The 16,852-nt window shown below is 43.5% G+C and overlaps 2 gene segments (V, D, J or C); one reads left to right on the top strand and one right to left on the bottom strand.

Moving 5' to 3' along the window:
- Nucleotides 1-2,439: 2,439 nt before the first annotated feature.
- LOC113126936 (Ig kappa-b4 chain C region-like) lies at nucleotides 2,440-3,998 on the top strand. The segment is given in 2 exon segments: nucleotides 2,440-2,492; nucleotides 3,481-3,998. A coding segment is annotated over 1 exon segment (246 nt).
- A 1,145-nt stretch (nucleotides 3,999-5,143) lies between these two features.
- On the bottom strand, nucleotides 5,144-5,613 carry LOC113126914 (Ig kappa chain V region 2717-like; the record flags this gene model as incomplete). The annotated part of the segment is given in 2 exon segments: nucleotides 5,144-5,454; nucleotides 5,562-5,613. Coding segments are annotated over 2 exon segments (363 nt in total), but the record flags the coding sequence as incomplete, so codon positions are not given.
- Nucleotides 5,614-16,852: the final 11,239 nt, after the last annotated feature.

Consider the following 16,852-nt stretch of genomic DNA (forward strand, 5'->3'; position numbering starts at 1 on the left):
ACTCTCAGGATTATAAACTGTCCCAGAGCACTGGAGCATGGTGCTGCTGATGCAAAGTGGCTCTCTATGGAAATGTTATGACTGAATCCAACAGGGACTTGGATCACTCTGATCAGGCTGATTATTCATGGATCAGTCACCTTATCACATTATTGATTAGGAATGTGTTGATTTGTTTGGTGGATGTTTTTCCTAAATATCTGTTTTGAATGAATTAATGATAGTGCTGTTTTACAGACTGTTTTTTGTTGACTTGATGAGTAAAGGTGTGGAGATAATCTCCTTGTCATTTTTTTTAAAGGTATAAAAGTAATAAATATAATTAAATGTTTTGTACTAATTCTCCATCACCATACTGTCCTCTCGGTACAGATTTTTCATTGTGTATAATTTATTTTACATGCATGTCTTTAAAAGTTTATGTCCATTATAAGTTTCTGAGAAAAAAATCCTCAGAATTTTGGAGGAAACTTAGAAATTGGAAATATAAACTCAAATATCATCAGCATATAGAGACACACAAAGAGTGAAAAACTACTTTCAGATCAAAATATCTTTACATGTGAACAGGGGCTGTCTGAAAGAACAAAAGATCTGACAAAAGACAATATTTGCTTTCCAAAATAAACCATTCATTCTAATCCAGATATCCAAACTCAGGATGTATCAACATCACAAGGACAAATATGTCACTTTATAATCATCTGAAGATCTCTATTTTTATTTCTGTAGAAACTTTACCTTCACACAGATCAGTAACTGTGTTACAGTGTCCTCCTGCGTGTTCACCATCCTGACTGTATCCAACAACATCAAACACTCCAGGATCAGACAAACGTGCTCCAAGATAATAGTCCTCTCCCACCTGAGCTCTCCCACCTCAGCACAGGGCCTCAGCTCCTGACACCAACCTCCCCTCAGTCCACACTTTACTTTACCTCTGTCTGGCTGCAAATGTGGGACTTTGAAATCTGTAACATGCCTAAAGAAATACCACACTGGATTCTTGGTGTAGATGTGTATAAATCTGTGGAGCCTGTGATCTCATTGACGTATGTATGGACAAACACAGCTGTGTATGTGTCCATGTCTATATGTAGCAATAATTTGGGGACTTTGTTCAGTTGATGAGGTGGGAGGTGACTGTTTGAAGTCATGCAGAAAAACTGTTGGAGACAAAGTGAACACCGTGTTTGTGTAGGTTTGTATTTCTACCTTATTTCTACGACTTTTTCAGACACCTATTTGAGGGTTAAGACTTTGTTCTAGGGTTAGGGTCTATGGTTTTCATTATGCTTATGAGAGTCCTAATAAGGATAGATATATGAGTTGGTGTGTGTGTTTGTCCTCAGTGAACTGTATCAGTCTCTGCAGTAGTTTCCAGCTGCAGCAGTCAGTTCAGTTTCTGTTCAGTCAGACTGAGGGAGGTTTTTGTACGACCATTTTTCACTGTGTGAACGGCCCTTTACTATTTACCGAATGGACACTATGACAGTAATAAATTGCTGCATCTTCAGCCTGGACTCCACTGATGGTCAGAGTGAAGTCAGAGTTTGATCCACTGCCTGTAAAGCGATCTGGAGTCCCTGATATTTGAATATAAGCATCATAAATGAGCAGTTTAGGACTTTCTCCATCTCTCTGTTGGTACCAGGCAAAATAATGTTTGTTGTTCCAGACATAAACATCACGACTGACCCTACATCTGATGGTGACGGAGCCTCCCAGAGCAGAGCTCACTGCTCCAGGCTGAGTCACTGTGACCTGGCCTCTGGACTCTGAGGACACAGAGACAAAAACATAAAGCAGCCTCATGGTTTTGTCGGCTTCATTTCACAGCGACGGATGTTCATAGAGGAGAGGAGTTGGATTCTCTGGACTTTACCTGTGAAGCAGCAGCAGAGGAGAGTCCAGATGAGGACGGAGATCAGAGTCATGTTTTTGATGAGGAGGATTTCTGTGGCTTCTGTTGTCATGAAGGACAGCTGTCAGTCATCCAGTGTTCAACTCTCAGGACTATAAACTGTCCCAGAGCACTGGAGCATGGTGCTGCTGATGCAAAGTGGCTCTCTATGGAAATGTTCTGACTGAGTCCAACAGGGACTTGGATCACTCTGACCAGGCTGATTATTCATGGATCAATCACTTTATCACATAATTGATTAGGAATGTGTTGATTTGTTTGGTGGATGTTTTTCCTAAATATCTGTTTTGAATGAGTGAATGATGGTGCATGTGCAACATTTAGTTTGAATTCAAGACATTAAAAATCTACTAAATATTCAACAAATGAATTAATTTGGGTGTTTTCTGGAGCTCAGTTTTAGTTCATGTTTATAACAGCAGCTGTGTTTTACAGACTGTTTTTGTTGACTGTTTGTTTCAGACTCAGAGAGCCGTGTCTCTGCACTGAGAGGTTTTTGTACGACGCCTCAATCAGTTTGTATCACTGTGGTGGACTTTTGGTGGAGGAACCAGACTGGAAGTTAACTGTAAGTACATTTGACTTCAAGATTAATTCAAATTAAAAGTTTTGACTATTTTTATTAAATAAAATCAGACTTTCCTTTAATATTTTGGCTGATAATTAAAATGTAATGTTGAAGTGAATGTTACAGACGTCACTGTGTTACTGATACAATTCTGTCTGATGAAGAAACTCTGATGTTGCTCTCTGAAATTTTCATTTGGACAGTTTGTACATTTTAATATGTTGTTTTTACAAAGAAACATTTATTTATTGACGACAATATTCTGGTTTATAATTTGTCCTGTTTTGTTTTCAAACTTGGACTGAAAGAAAATCGACTTCATTGATTTGTGTGTAATAATGATCAAACTTCAGCCAAACAAATCTGCCACAATAAGTTGGAGAAATTCAAATCATTGCATGTGTTTTTCCTGAAGCTTCATTCAGGACTGAACAGTTTAATATCAGGTCAAATCCTCCCAGTATCTGATGAACATCATAACCTGACCCGAGCTAATTGAACTACTTGCTGTATTAGTACGATTAATATTAGAGCTGGGAAACATTTCAGCATTAAAAACTCTGTGAGCAGTGAAATCTGTGCTCATGGTCCAGCAGTGATGCCTGTGTAAATGAGACCTTCTCTTATGAGATTTGGTTTGAACTAAAACATGTGGAGGATCAAATAAAAGCCTCACACTCTGGCTTCAGTGCAGCATTTGGATCCTTGAACACTGATGTTGAAGTTTGTTCATGAAACTAAAGAGATTCCTGCTTGAAGCTGTTTATCTTTAGTACCAAAACCTGCCTGTTGCCACGGTTCAGCAGTGATGCCTGTCTGTTGCCATGGTTACTGAGCTCAGAGAGGGAAACGAAACGCCGAAGACCGGTTTTGTCCGACGTGAGGAAGACCAGCAGAAGCAGCAGCCTCCTCTGCTGGAACCAACAGGGTGGAGTTTGTTTTCTCTGTGTATGAGCTGTCTTCATATTGTCTCTGTCTCCTCCTCCAGTGGGTCGAGTGGTCCCCATCCTGACGGTGCTGGGCCCCTCCAGCCAGGAGCTGCAGCAGGGGAAGGCCACGCTCATGTGCCTGGCCAACAAGGGCTTTCCCTCAGACTGGAGTCTGACCTGGAAGGTGGATGGCAGCAGCAGCAGACAGGAGGAGCACAGGAGCCCCGGGGTGCTGGGGAAGGATGGCCACTACAGCTGGAGCAGCACCCTGAGGCTCCCTGCAGACCAGTGGGGGAAGGTGGGCTCTGTGACCTGTGAGGCCACCCAGGGCTCCCAGAGTCCGGTCACAGAGACACTGACGAGAGACCAGTGTTCATAGTCCTGATCTGACTCTGGGACTCTGCTACTGGTTTTACTCTGCTACTGGTTTTACTCTGTAACTGTTCTCAGTCTTTGTTCTGCAGCTCTGTCTCCCTCTGGTTCCCTCCCTCCTTCTCTAGTTTCATGTTTTATCTATAAAGTTTTTGTGCTTGTTACAATTTGAATCATCACAGTAAATAAACATTATTTCATCAAATGACTTGTTTTCTTGTAATAGTGACACAAAATAATGTTTCTGTCCCAATAGTTTTATTCAACTCAGAGAAATTCAAATGTTTAGACGTCATTGGTGGAAACTCTCAGGTTGAAATTCATTTACAAAGTCATCAAATCTGCCAAGACTGAATCACTGATTTGATCAGAATCATAGAATATGATCAGTTTATTAGATAAGATCAATTGAATTATTCCCACTTCCCATGAGTCACAGCGTGGCTGTGATTGTATAGACCTACATTAACATGGCCTACCCCAGTAAAACAGTTACTATTCATTGCAGCAATAGCTCCAAGATAAAAACTATTTCTGAGTCTTTTTGTTCTTGCTTCAAACGTCCTCTACCCTCTGGCTGAAGGCAGCAGCTCAAACAGATGTTTACCTGGTGCCAGATGTTCCTCGTGATACTCTGCTCCCTTTTCAAGCTGCCGGACCAGTGTAGATGTTCCACAGAGGGTCGGGGGCAGCCGGGACTGTTCTGGGCCGTATTCAAGACTCTCTGGAGAACTTTATTTCTCTGTGACTGTGCAGCTGACAAACCACACACACATGCAGTAGGTCAGTGTGCTTTCAGTTGCACAGCGATAAAAGGACACCAGCAGTTTTTCAGGCAGGTAGTTTTTCCTGAGAATCCTCCAAAAAGACATTTGCTGGTTCACTGTCTTTGCTATAATCAACCATCACTAACTTTAGCTCAGACTGAGAAGTTTCCTGGGAAATGAATTAACCACATATTCATCCAGGATCAACTAAAGTGTTAATGTGCACAACTGACGTTAATGTGTTTGTTCTGTTTTATTGGTCAGAACAACAATGTGAAGTCTGAGTAATGTGTCAGTCATTTATGTTGCAGTGCATGTGTAGTTTATGTAGACAGCAGGAGTTTTCATTTATTCATAGCTATGACTGAAGGAAGAGAGTAGTGGGATACAATACACTCATAGACGTGAATGGAAAAACTGTGTGTGTGTGTGTGTGTGTGTGTGTGTGTGTGTGTGTGTGTGTGTGTGTGTCGTCAGTGAACTGTATCAGTCTCTGCAGTAGTTTCCAGCTGCAGCAGTCAGTTCAGTTTCTGTTCAGTCTGACTGAGGGAGGTTTTTGTACGACCATTTTTCACTGTGTGAACACCCACTGACTGTTGATGTGGTGTTGACTCTGACAGTAATAAACTGCTGCATCTTCAGCCTGGACTCCACTGATGGTCAGAGTGAAGTCAGAGTTTGATCCACTGCCTGTAAAACGATCTGGAGTCCCTGATGCTTGACTGCTAGCATAGTAAATGAGCATTTTAGGACTTTCTCCATCTCTCTGTTGGTACCAGGCAAAATAGCTCCCGCCATACACATTCTGACTGGTCTTACATCTGATGGTGACGGAGCCTCCCAGAGCAGAGCTCACTGCTCCAGGCTGAGTCACTGTGACCTGGCCTCTGGACTCTGAGGACACACAGACAAAAACATAAAGCAGCCTCATGGTTTTGTCGGCTTCATTTCACAGCGACGGATGTTCATAGAGGAGAGGAGTTGGATTCTCTGGACTTTACCTGTGAAGCAGCAGCAGAGGAGAGTCCAGATGAGGACGGAGATCAGAGTCATGTTTTTGATGAGGAGGATTTCTGTGGCTTCTGTTGTCATGAAGGACAGCTGTCAGTCATCCAGTGTTCAACTCTCAGGACTATAAACTGTCCCAGAGCACTGGAGCATGGTGCTGCTGATGCAAAGTGGCTCTCTATGGAAATGTGAAGTGTGAGGCCCCTGAGGGCTCCCAGAGTCCTGTCACAGTGAAACTGAGGAGAGAACAGTGTTCATAGTCCTGACCTGCCTCCTAGAATCTGCTACTGGTTTTACTGATTTTATTCTGACACTTTCTCACTTTGAATCTCTTTCTCATTTTATCTTATTCCTGATATGTTCACTGGTTTTAATGTTGAGTGTTTCAATATTTCCAGACTAATAAAGATCTGATCATCAGATCAGTTGTGTTTCCATGTATGTTATTCATTTATTTATTCATTAGATTATTTTAACATTCACACACAAATTGATGTAAATACACTGAGCCTGTGTCAGTGATATATAGTAAAAATGTTCATTTAAAATTAGTTTTAGGTTGTAAAGGTGTGGAGGTCATGAGCTTGTCAAGTTTTTAAAGCTATAGCTTAAACTATTTGTACTTTCACCTTTTATTTTCAAAACATTCATTAATTGCTCTCATCAATATTTTACTTTTTTTTAGCCCATATGAGAATGTGGTCTACCTGTCAACTGGACCCTCTACTCACCACCTTAGTTGAAGCCTGTACCCACTCCCTCTCTCTTCTCATAACCAATATTATTCACTCTTCTCTCTGGTTCTGTCCCATCATCTCTAAAGACTGCTAAAATCACACCTATCCTCAAAAACCCAGCTCTGATCCAACAAACCTGAATAATTTCCAACCCATCTCCAATTTACCATTTATCTCCAAAGTCCTAGAAAAAAAAGTTGCTGCTCAGGTTCATAATCATTTTACTAACAATAATTTGTGTGAACAATTCCAGTCTGGTTTTCACCCCCTCCATAGCACTGAAACAGCTGGGGTAAAAATTACAAATTACTTCCTGTTAGCTGCAGATTCTGGATTCACTTTTCTCATCCTCATTAATTTGACTGCCGCATTTCATATAATTTCACACTTCATTCTCCTTCACCGTTTAGCAACAGTTGGTATCATCAACACTGCACTCACCTGGTTTCATTCATACATCTCTGGCCTCACTGTTTCTCCAAATTAAAAATCACAGGTCCCATTCCTCATCTGTTAATACTGGTGTTCCCCAGGGCTCTGTCCTGTGCCCCCCTTCTGTTATTATATACTTACTCCCACTTGGTCTCATTTTCTGTAAATATAATATACAATTCCACTGCTATGCAGATGACACCCTGGTCTATCTTTCCTCTAAGCCCACCACTGCGCTTCCCCCTTCCTCCCTCTCTGACTGCCTCTTGGACATCAAAATGTGGTTTTCTCACAAATTAAACAGTGATAAAATTGAGTTTTTGCTCATCGCTACCAAATCTACACTCTCTAAAGTCGACATTTTCTCTCTCTTCATTGATCACTCCACTATTCTCCCCTCCCCTCAGGTAAAGAGTCAGTGTCACCTTTGACAGTACCCTCTCTTTTTCCGCTCATATTAACCATGTCACAAGGGCGGCCTACTTCCACCTCCATACTTTCAATCATCAGCGCTCATCACTCACCCCCTTTAACACTGCCATCCTCATACATGCCCTCGTCACATCCACGATTGATTACTGTAATTCACTTCAATATGGTTTACCTCACAAATCCCTCCATAAACTTCAACTGGTCCAGAAATTATCTACCCACATCCTCTCAAGAACCCCACCCTCTGATCACATCACCCCAGTACTTAGACAACTTCACTGGCTCCCCGTCAAATTTCAAATCCATTATAAAATATTACTACTCCCTTCTAAAGCTCTCCAAAAGTTTGAACTTGGAACAGGACTTGAAACAGCTGGGATCCAGTATGAGGCTGAGGGCAAAGGTCATGAGCAGGCATTTTCTCACTGACGGTCCCAGTTTGGCTCATCTTGATTCTTTGGCCAATCCCTTAAAACCATGGGATTATACTGAAATATGAAAGGATGGTGAGACGCTGTCATGAAGAAAGGTGTTGGTTCTAATCAAACATCTACACAGAGACTTTCTTTTCTTTGTTCTAGGTTGAGCTCGTGACTGTTAGGAGATACAAACTTGTTGCTATCCCCGGCTGCAGCGCGAGTCTAACCCAGCACACTTTAATTTATATGTGATGTGGTTACATGACTTCCAGGCACCGTCTCACTTTACACAACAGGGGAGAGTTGAAACATAGGCTATCTTCAAAGTTCATACAGAGTTCACATCCATATATTTACATGTCTTGGTGATTTGCACAGAAAAACAGGGAACATCCTTAACTGTGACATGCCTGGTTGCACCCTTTACATAAATCTGTCTGCAAAATGACAATTCTCATAACACAGTCAGCTTTTTTCAATGCTCTTATTCTAACATTTCCCTCTTGTTTGTCATTTTCCCCATAGTATCGGAGTTTTCCATCTTCCTTTTGGGATTTTCTGGAAACTCGTCATTATGACTAAACAAGTTTTAGAAAAGCAAGGCTCTGTGAGGGGTTGGGCGAAAACATTCTATAAAGGAAAAATTCCCAACGGGCCCCCAGGCTCCTGGGCGACCACCTCTGGTCCTCTGTCAGAGCACAATCAGTTACACATAATCAGTATTTACAGTCACCTCTGTGCTTGCATAACAGACAATACTTAGTGTCCCTAAACACAGAATCAGCCGATGGAGAGCCATAGCTGGAAGTAAGGATCAGATGGTCTCTTCAGCAGCCAAGGGTTTTGATACCGGCCGACTTCCACCTTACTCGGCCCCTAGCGGCTGTAGTATCTTGCAGTGGCTCTGGTGAATCCACGTGGGTCTCTCCTGAATCTTTACTGCAGTGGGAGTGGTCAGGATCACTGTATAGGGCCCCTCCCACTTGGGAGTGGACCAGGTCTTCCTCTTGATGACCTTTATCAGGACTTGGTCACCAGGTTTGACTCTCTGCACCTGTGGAGACAAAACATCTCTTGGCAGATTATTTGCACTCATGACTTCTCTGGTTTGCAACATCTTGCTCATCCATTCAGCTAGAGTAGTTTCTCCTTGAGGTTTTTCACACACATTTTCACAAATGGGAAGTGTAAAAGGTCTTCCATAAAGGATTTCAAACGGGGTCAGGCCTCTGTCTGTTGGCGTGACCCTCATATACATTTTTACCAGGGGGAGGCATTCCACCCATGTCCTTCCCGTTTGCTCCATAGTTTTCCTCAGTCTCATCTTTATAGTGCCATTAGTTCTTTCCACCAGGCCTGCACTTTGGGGATGGTATGAACAGTGGTTCTTCAACTCAAAACCCAGATGTTTAGACATCTGCGTAACTACTTCATTTACAAAATGTGGACCATTATCACTGTAGACTCGCTGTGGAATCCCATGATCTGGGATTATACTTTTGCACAGCGCTTTGGCCACTGTCAGTGCATCAGCACTTTTGCTGGGCACAATCTCAACCCACTTAGAGTATGCATCTATCAAAACAAGACAGTACTTGTATGTCTGACATTGTGACAACTCTATGAAATCCATGTGAATAACTTGGAATGGATAGTCCGGATTGGGGAATCTCCCTCTCTTTGGTCTGAGATTTCCCTGTGGGTTATGTTTACAGCAAGTCAAACAGGATTTACAAAAATTTTTTGAGTAGTTATTAAAACCTGGTGCGTGAAAATACTTTTCCACTGCATATACCATCCCTCCTGTTGACACATGGCAAGGCCCATGCGTCAAAATAGCTGCCGTATGATCTAGACTTCTAGGTTGGCAAAGTTTGTCTTTAATTTTAAAAAGGTCTTGCTCTATTATGGCTCCTTCTTTGAGCCAAAGTTGCTGTTCAGCCGGTGGGGCTCTTTTCTGCATGTCTGAAAGCACTTCATGGTCTATAGGCTGTTTCACTTCTTCCATGAGGTACAGATTACATTTTCCAAACTGTCCCTGCGCTGCTGCTTTTGCTATAGCATCTGCCCTATTATTTCCTTCGGACACTGGATCTAATGCCTTCGTATGGGCGGCACATTTACAGACAGCAAGTCGTTTTGGTAACATGACAGCTTGTAATAACTCTTTTAAGAGTGGGGCATGTCTAACTGACTGTCCTCCAGCTGTCTTCATTCCTCTGCGAGCCCATTGTGCAGCAAAGAAATGAAGAGTTGAAAAAGCATACTGGCTGTCTGTGTAAATTGTAACACTCTTCCCCTGTGCTAGCCTGCATGCTTGCGTTAAGGCTATTATTTCTGCAGCCTGTGCTGAGAAATGTGAAGGAAGTTGCCCTGCCGCACAGACATCCTGTAGTGACACTACTGCGAACCCACACATATTTTCTCCTTTATCATTTTTAAAACAAGAACCATCTACAAACCACACTTCCCCTTCAGCTAAGGCTACATCCTTCAAATCACTACGGGGTTTACATGTCTCCTCAGTGTTTGTAATACAACAGTGTGGTGTGCCTTCTTCAGCTGTGGGTAATAATGTAGATGGATTGAGTGTAGAGCATCTTTTTATAGTCAAATGTGGCTGGGACATTAGGAGCGCCATGACTGACAGATGTCTGGCTGGTGACAAAAATGACATTTTAGTTTCTGTCCGAAGTAAGTCAACTGAATGTAGGACCAGCAGTGTAAGTGGATGAAAAAGTACTACTTCTGCTGAGGCTTGTACTGCCATTGCAGCTGCACACACAGCTCTGACACAGGCAGGCAAAGCACAAGCCACAGGATCTAGCCTCTTAGAATAATAGGCTACTGGCTTCTGCTTTCCTCCTGACAACTGAGTTAGCACCGAGGTCATGAACTTCCCTTTACAATCTACAGTTTGAACAAAGGGTTTACTATAATCTGGAAGACTCAAGACAGGTGTGGTCACTAACTGCTCTTTCAACTCACAGAAAGCCTGTTCTCCTTCCGAAGTCCATTGTATTTCCTGCTTCATGGCCATCGGTGTTTCATAAATCAAGTCTAACAGCGGTTGTGTTACTTGAGCGTAATCCGGAATCCACTGTCGACAGTAGTTACACAAACCCAAAAATTGCATCATTTGTTGCTTGGTGACAGGTTTACATGCCTGCTGAATAGCTGTTTTCCTACACTCAGTTAAGGCTCTGCCTTCAGGTGTCAGTTTATGCCCCAGAAACACAACCTCAGCAGCAGCCCACTGTAGCTTTTCTGGAGATGCTTTGTTGCCTGTTCTTTCCAAATGTTTGAACAGTGCTATCGCCGTGTCTTTATTGTGCTGCTGAGTGTCTGATGTAATTAAGATATCGTCCACATAGGTCAAAATTTGGCTATGTGAGGGCACATGGAATGTAGATAAGCAATTTTCCAATTCTGATGCAAATATAGTAGGGCTATCAACATAACCCTGTGGCAACCTGGTGTAGGTGAGTTTCTTTCCCTCAAAGGTGAACCCAAACCATCCCTGTGAGTCTGGATGTACTGGGATAGAGAAAAAAGCATTACTGAGATCCACAACCGTGAACCACTTCATCTCAGGTTTTACATGGTTCAGCAAAGTGTGAGGATCTGGGACACACGGGGCCCTACTTTCAACTGCTTTATTTACTTCCCTTAAGTCTTGGATCATCCTCCAACTCCTCCCATCAGCCTTTTTCACTGAAAATATAGGGGTGTTACACTGAGCCTCTGGTGCCCTCTCCAGGATCCCTGCATCAAGCATCTCTTGTACCAAAGGCCTGATTCCCTGAAGGGCGTCTGGTTTATCCTAGGTCTATAATCGGATTTGGCCTTAATAATAACTTCTGGAGCTGTGGTCATTAGGCCTACATCAGTTTTGCTTCGAGACCAGAAACTGTCAGGCACCTCAGCCAAACACGGATCTAACTCCTCCAGAAGTAACACTCATTCTCGGTCATCCTCCCCCATGTGGGCACAGGGAGTGGCCGTTACAACCCAATTTAAGTTTTTGTAAAAACAGCTTCCCACACTATTACTAAACCAGCCTCCTTCTTCTTCATGCCAATCACAAATACTCTCAGCTTTATTCAAAAACTGCTTTAACTCCTCCCAATGCATGTCATTCGTCTTAGACACTGACAAATGAGGATTAGGTGACCATCCCTTCAAGAGGCGCTTAGCTTCTGGAGGAAGACTAACAGAGCAGAATGCCTTTCCTTTCCTATCAGTACAAAGGGTCTTAAGCGTTATTCTCTGTGGCCCTAACTTCTCGAACTTCTGTACATAGTCAAAATCTGGACCTGGGGTGTGCTTATAATAGAGGGTGACATGCATCTGCCCTGGGGAGAGGCTTTCTGAGTGTGGTGGTTGAGGATCAGGCAGCAGGCGCAGGAGCTGCTCTCCTGTGCGTCCAGGGTCAGGCATGGGCAGATCTAGGGACCACCAGTAATGTGGTGCCCCTTGTTTCAGCACTACATAAGAGGGGATCTCCTCCCCCGGGCCTATGCCTGTCATCCCGTTGGTAGTAGGCACTAGGGATATTTTTAACTTACTCAACAAATCTCTGCCCAATAAGTTCACAGGACAGTTAGGACACAAAACTGCCATTACCTTTTCCTGAAAGCCAGATGCGTCATCCTCAATCACAAAACTTTGGAAGAAACTGCAAGGGGTGACCTGTCCATTTGCTGACTTTACAAAAATATTTTTATCACCTCTTGTCACTCCAGGAATTCTATCCCTCAAGACTGTTCTGTCTGCTCCTGTGTCACACAAAAACTTTATTTTCACTCCGTTAATTTTTAGCATTCTAATGGGCATTACCTTATTCCCTTCTGAATTATAATAAGTGTCTACAATTTCTTCAAGGTCCAACATTTCGTCTACAGAGGGGCCTAGTCATGCTTGGGGGTTAAAGGGTCCCGGTCTCCCATACTCTTCTGGTCATCTGCCTTCATCTCTCCCAGAACTCTGGTTCTGCTCATCACAATCACGGGCAAAGTGTCCTGGTCTACCGCAATTATAGCATACATCATCCTTCCATTTCCTATTTCCAAAGCCTCTTCCTGAGCTCCCTCTACCTCTGCCTCTTCCTCTGAATCCTCTCCTGTTGTACTGTGAAGGACCTCCTCCTCCCCTGTCACCCATGACATCCAGTAGTGCAAACACTGCAGCTTTTGATTGTTGTTCTGATTTATGTTTCTGTAGGTCTTGGGCATGCTGTGCATAATTCATTATTTGAGTCACTCCATCTGTGGGTGTATTAATATTTAGCTTTCGGATGTGGTGGGTGATGGACGGAAGAAACCCACTCAGCAAGGCCTGTTTCAGTTGTTGCTGATAGGGGGAAGCGACAGTGTCAGAGGGGTCCAAACCACTGTTTGCCTTGAACACTTCCTCTAACCGTCCTCTATAGTCCTGCACATCCTCACCTTCTTTCTGTTTACATTGGGCAATAGCTTGGTAATCAGGAGGTTTAACAAATGCATTTTTTACTCTATCTGTCAACAATGTAACTTGGTTGTCTAAGGCTGGGTCTCCAGGGGGCAAAACCTCCCCCGCTGGAGTCCGCCCTGTATATCCTCCCCTCACTCCTCCATATCTGTGTCCTAAAGCTTTCCTGCACACTGAGTCAATTTCCTGCCCGTCCAAATTGTAAGTTTGTCTAAGTTGTTGCAGATTTACAATCCATTGACGAACATTAGCGAGGGGGTCCCCTAGCCCTTTTACTGCATCCTCCAGCTCCTTACAAGACCATGGTCTCCTTACCAGGAGAAGGGGCCTGTTATCATTCCCTACTCCAAAATGGGGGTTAGGCACCTCTATGGCTGGAAAGATGCTGGCTGGGTCGATCAATGGTGGCCAGGGCGGCGGATCAGGACGGGGCCCCATCCTTGACCCATCGCCCTGGAGGTCCCTAAACGGACTTAATTTTGACATAGCCTCTGCCAGTCCTTGGACCTCATCAACTAAAGGACCATACAGATTTCCTGATCTAGTGTGGCTAGGACTGGTTAGGGCAGGTCCAGCCGTAGGAGGCGGGATCGCGGCTGCCTTCGCTGCCCCTGTCACAGGTGCGGCAGCCGCAGCAGCCGCAGCCACTGCTTTTTCTTGTTGAATTAACGCTTGTGGGCGCCCTACAAAATCAGCTGGGTCCTCTTGGAGGGCTGCTATGAGGGACTTTTTATCTCTTCTCTTCTGCCTTCTCTTCTCAGCTTGCTCTTGCCATTTTACTGCCTCAATGAGCTGCAATTTAAATTTATCAATTTTCTTAGGTTCTGCTATGGCCATTTCTGCTTTTAAGAGTTACCAATTTATCGCATGCGCAGGTTTCCAATTTTCCAGGAAACTCATACTTTTTCTTCCATTCTCCTAAATATCTCGCTGATCCAGGAGAATAAGTGTTCATAAATTTAGGATCCCCCATTAATTGGGGTTTACTGTTTCCCTTTCCCATAGTTGCAACTTCGGCACAAGCAAACGATCAGTCACAACAGCGCGGGGTCGTCCACTGTATCAAGCTTCTACAGGTACTAATTACCTGCGGATACAGCCGTCCACCACACTCAACTTTTCAATTTTTACTTGTGCCCAACAAAATACACAGTTTTAATAGGTAGTGACACTGCTCTATTCAGCCGACAATAGTCCGTCAACCACCATCAGTCACACGCTCTCATTCACTCACACATTCTCATTCACTCACACGTGTTTCAGTATCCCTGATACTTTCTTTTCGTCCCTGACGAATAGCGCTTTTACTTTTCAAGTGTCCCTGACAGTACTATGTCCCTGACATAGGTTTCGTCCCTGACGAGCTCTACAGCTGCTTTCTAGTGTCCCTGACACTGCTATGTCCCTGACATAGAAGTCAACGCAGCTCACCTATTTCTGCAGAAACGTCTCTTGTCCGGCTTCCGTCAAGCAGCAGAAGTGAAGAGGATCATTTCAGGCGAGTAGACACCGACCTCCCGTCGAATTCACGAGGGTGGATTTTTTTTTTGGGACCGACTGTGCACAGTTTTCCAGCGTCCTCGTCTTCCTCTTCACCGTTGATGCTGTATTGGAAACCGGGCGGAAACACCAATAAATGTTGGTTCTAATCAAACATCTACACAGAGACTTTCTTTTCTTTGTTCTAGGTTGAGCTCGTGACTGTTAGGAGATGCACACTCGATGCTATCCCCGGCTGCAGCGCGAGTCTAACCCAGCACACTTTAATTTATATCATGATGTGGTTACATGATTTCCAGGCACTGTCTCACTTTACACAATAGGGGAGAGTTGAAACATAGGCTATCTTCAAAGTTCCTACAGAGTTCACATCCATATATTTACATGTCTTGGTGATTTGCACAGAAAAACAGGGAACATCCTTAACTGTGACATGCCTGGTTGCACCCTTTACATAAATCTGTCTGCAAAATGACAATTCTCATAACACAGTCAGCGATTTACAATGCCCTTATTCTAACAAAAGGAGTTTAAATTCCATCAACATCATTTTGGATCATTGGACATGTTTTTGTTAAATGTTGATTTGAATTGTGTGTGTGTGTGTGTGTGTGTGTGTGTGTGTGTGTCCCCAGTGAACTGTATCAGTCTCTGCAGTAGTTTCCAGCTGCAGCAGTCAGTTCAGTTTCTGTTCAGTCTGACTGAGGGAGGTTTTTGTACGACCGTTTTTCACTGTGTGAACACATCCTGACTGTTGATGTAGTGAAAACTCTGACAGTAATAAACTGCTGCATCTTCAGCCTGGACTCCACTGATGGTCAGAGTGAAGTCAGAGTTTGATCCACTGCCTGTAAAACGATCTGGAGTCCCTGATACTCGAGTGCTAGCATGGTGAATGAGCAGTTTAGGAGTTTCTCCATCTCTCTGTTGGTACCAGTGTAAATACCTCCCAACATGAACATTCTGACTGGTCTTACATCTGATGGTGACGTCTCCTCCCAGAGCAGAGCTCACTGCTCCAGGCTGAGTCACTGTGACCTGGCCTCTGGACTCTGAGGACACAGAGACAAATACATAAAGCAGCCTCATGGTTTTGTCGGCTTCATTTCACAGCAACGGATGTTCATAGAGGAGAGGAGTTGGATTCTCTGGACTTTACCTGTGAAGCAGCAGCAGAGGAGAGTGCAGATGAGGACGGAGATCAGAGTCATGTTTTTGGTGAGGAGGATTTCTGTGGCTTCTGTTGTCATGAAGGACAGCTGTCAGTCATCCAGTGTTCAACTCTCAGGACTATAAACTGTCCCAGAGCACTGGAGCATGGTGCTGCTGATGCAAAGTGGCTCTCTATGGAAATGTTATGACTGAGTCCACCAGGGACTTGGATCACTCTGATCAGGCTGATTATTCATGGATCAATCACTTTATCACATTATTGATTAGGAATGTGTTGATTTGTTTTGTGGATGTTTTTCTTAAATATCAGTTCTGAATGAATGAATGATGGTGCATGTGCAACATTTAGTTTGAATTCAAGACATTAAAAATCTACTAAATTTTCAACAAATGAATTAATTTGGGTGTTTTCTGGAGCTCAGTTTTAGTTCATGTTTATAACAGCAGCTGTGTTTAACAGGCTGTTTTTGTTGACTCCAGGATCAGACAAACCAGCTCCAAGATAATAGTTCTCCCCCACCTGAGCTCTCCCACCTCAGCACAGGGCCTCAGTTCCTAACAAAAACCTGCCCTCAGTCCACACTTCATGATGTGTATAAATCTGTGGAGTATGTGATCTCACTGATGTATGTATGGACAAACACAGCTGTGTATGTGTCCATGTATACATATAACAATACTTTTGGGGACTTTGTCTAGTTGTTGAGGTGGTGGGAGGTGTCTGTTTGAAGTTCAGGAGAGAAACTGTTGGAGACAAAGTGATCATAGTGTTTGTGTAGGTTTGTATTTCTACCTTATTTCTACCACTTTTTCAGACACCTATTTGAGGGTTAAGACTTGGTTCTAGGGTTAGGGTCTATGGTTTCCTTTATGCTTATGAGAGTCCTAATAGGGATAGAAAAATGAGTTAGTGTGTGTGTGTCCTCAGTGAACTGTATCAGTCTCTGCAGTAGTTTCCAGCTGCAGCAGTCAGTTCAGTTTCTGTTCAGTCTGACTGAGGGAGGTTTTTGTATGACTGTTTTTCACTGTGTGAACACAGCCTGATTGTTTAACCAGTGTTCACTCTGACAGTAATAAACTGCTGCATCTTCAGCCTGGACTCCACTGATGGTCAGAGTGAAG

Source organism: Mastacembelus armatus, chromosome 11 (genome assembly GCF_900324485.2).
Source record: "Mastacembelus armatus chromosome 11, fMasArm1.2, whole genome shotgun sequence".
In the NCBI taxonomy this organism is placed as follows: Eukaryota; Metazoa; Chordata; class Actinopteri; order Synbranchiformes; family Mastacembelidae; genus Mastacembelus; species Mastacembelus armatus.